Source organism: Nothobranchius furzeri, chromosome 10 (assembly GCF_043380555.1).
Source record: "Nothobranchius furzeri strain GRZ-AD chromosome 10, NfurGRZ-RIMD1, whole genome shotgun sequence".
In the NCBI taxonomy this organism is placed as follows: domain Eukaryota; kingdom Metazoa; phylum Chordata; class Actinopteri; order Cyprinodontiformes; family Nothobranchiidae; genus Nothobranchius; species Nothobranchius furzeri.
The window spans coordinates 62614159-62616656 of record NC_091750.1 but is presented as its reverse complement, the minus strand read 5'-3'; the positions used below and the strand labels follow the sequence as shown (position 1 = coordinate 62616656).

The 2498-nt window shown below is 35.5% G+C and overlaps 1 protein-coding gene across 1 annotated transcript; it reads right to left on the bottom strand.

The window, feature by feature from the left end:
• Nucleotides 1-595: 595 nt before the first annotated feature.
• On the bottom strand, nt 596-2029 carry LOC107390982 (olfactory receptor 1-like). Its single transcript, XM_070555998.1, has one exon. It carries the CDS (start codon nt 1742-1744, stop codon nt 764-766), a length of 981 nt encoding a protein of 326 aa, XP_070412099.1. The 5' UTR covers nt 1745-2029; the 3' UTR covers nt 596-763.
• Between the last annotated feature and the right edge of the window lie 469 nt (nt 2030-2498).

Here is a 2498-nt window from a genome sequence, read left to right as displayed (position 1 = left end):
CACACACACACACACACACACACACACACACACACACACACATATATATATATATGGATATGTGTATGAATACATATATGAATATACACATATACATATGTGTATATTCGTATATACACATTTACATATATGCATGTAGCGTCCAGAAATGGTCAGTTTTTCATGTACAGTTTGACCTCTTCAGTATCCGGTCATATGGAGACAGGAGGCTACATTTGTTGCCTTTAATCTGCCGGATCCTGCCATTCCATCAGCAGGAGTCCGGGCCTCTGCAGCTCTGAACACATGATAACATACTGTCAACAAACTGTTCTCATTGTTCATAAAGCTAATCAAGACATTACTCGATAGGACTTCCTGTACATTCCTTCAAAATAAAACATTTCGCTAAAGATTTACAACGAGTATTCACGTTAACTGAATAGTTAGTCTAAATAATGAGGAAGCCAGAATGTCTTCGCTTTTACAAACCAGTAAACATATATTTTTTATCTGTGTTCAACAAGATTAAATCAACGGCCTGAAGCAGGAACTATTAGCAGCTAGCTACAGCACTACAAATTAATGATGTCATACGCCATCTGGCGGCCAAAAGGCAAAAATAAATCCACAGATTTAGAGGGATTTAGAAAAAAAATAATTATTATTGTTAAAAGTAAATTAAGGTATTATTAGGTAATAATAAATAAAGTAATTTTGTTATAAAATTTTACCAGCATAAGTATATTGTTTCTAACCAAACAATAGTTTATAATCTTTATTTTTACTTCATTGTTTGAAGCCTGTTTCTTTTGCAAAGCCTTTTAATTTCACTCAGCACTTCTTCTGTCTGTAAAGAGTATATAATAGGGTTCATCAGAGACGGAACCGTGTGTGTCAAACTAGAGTTTATAATTCTGGCATTAGGATGAATATAGGAAGTAAGCGCAGCTACGTTAGTACCGATATAAGGCAGGAAAAAAACAGCAACAAGAATCAGATGAGATGTACAAGTTTTCAGAGCTCTGAGTCTTTGATTCCTTGATGTGGTTCTGCTTAGGGCAAGGGAAATGAAAGCATAAGTTGTAATTATCATTACAAAAGGAATACAAATTATAGTTACAAACGCAGTGATTGCAATTGTTTCATTAATATAAGTGTCATTACAGGCCAGACGATATATTGGTCCATGATCACAGAAATAGCTTCCTATCACTAAAGATCTGCAGAAAGAAAGGCGATTAAGAAGCCCAGCTATGATGACAAAGATACTCAACATAAAAGCCCAGGAAAACAGCAGCATTGCAACTACAGACTTTTTAGTCACAATACTGTGGTATCTTAGTGGGAAACAAATAGCTATAAATCTGTCATATGCCATGGTGACTAGAGTCCATGACTGCACAGCACCAAAAAATAAAACAAAGAACATATAACTCAAGCATGCCTCATAGAGAATATATCTCCTGTCAAACAAGAATGTGTCCAAGACTTTTGGGATGAGAGCAGTACTCCCACACAAGTCTGTCAAAGCCAGGTTGAAAACAATCATATATTTGGGAGTATGAAGAGTCTTTACCAGGTAGATAACAGAAAGGAGAAAACCATTTCCAAGAACAGTCATGATGTAAACAAAACACAAGAAGACATAATAATACTTGGCATAAGGGACGTTAGAAAACCCACTGAGGTAAAATCTTGCAGGGCGAACAAAAGTGGAGTTAATTAGATCAATTTCTCTTCCTTCTGTGTGCATTACCGTCATATTTTTATCATTAAGATATAAAAAGGAAACCACCAAACCCGCATCACCCACTAGCTGTTCTCAGGGAAGACATCTTCAAAAAGAATTGGTTGACTCTTTTGAGACCAGCACGTGTGTGGTAAACACTAGCTATCCCGAGCTGTACTTAGCATTTATGTGTTACCTCATGATCATAAACTACATCACTGTACGGCTGTCCAATGGCTTGATAACATAAATCATGTGATGGTTTGTTACTTAGAACATGGAGCAATTAATGGCAAAATACAAACCTGATTCCTATTCAACATTGAATGAGCACTTTATCATCGCCTAAGAATTACTTTTATTCTAATTGAACCAAAAGGCTGTTTTCTTTTGCTGTTTTTAATTCAAAGTTGTCTAAAATGAAAATTGAAAAATAAGCAAAAAATGTGACTTAAAGTTTCCCTTAATGTTTCTGGATAGTTGAAAGGACAGAAAAACCAAAAAGCCTAATCAAATTAGATGTAAAGCTTACCCAATCGCTCATAATAGGCAAGAATGTAGCGACAGTGGAGAGGAAAACTCGACCATCTGGGGGGTTTTGAAGTTAGAAAAGACACAAAATATGAAGATGCTAACAAGAGTAGGAGATATTTCTGTACTAAAGAAGGTATGGCTTGTGAGGGTACAGGCTTCAACTTGAACCACATGTAAGATCGACGGATTAACAATAAAGAGAAAAATAATAAATGGTAAATAGTCTGTATTTGTATAGTGCTTTCATAGGATT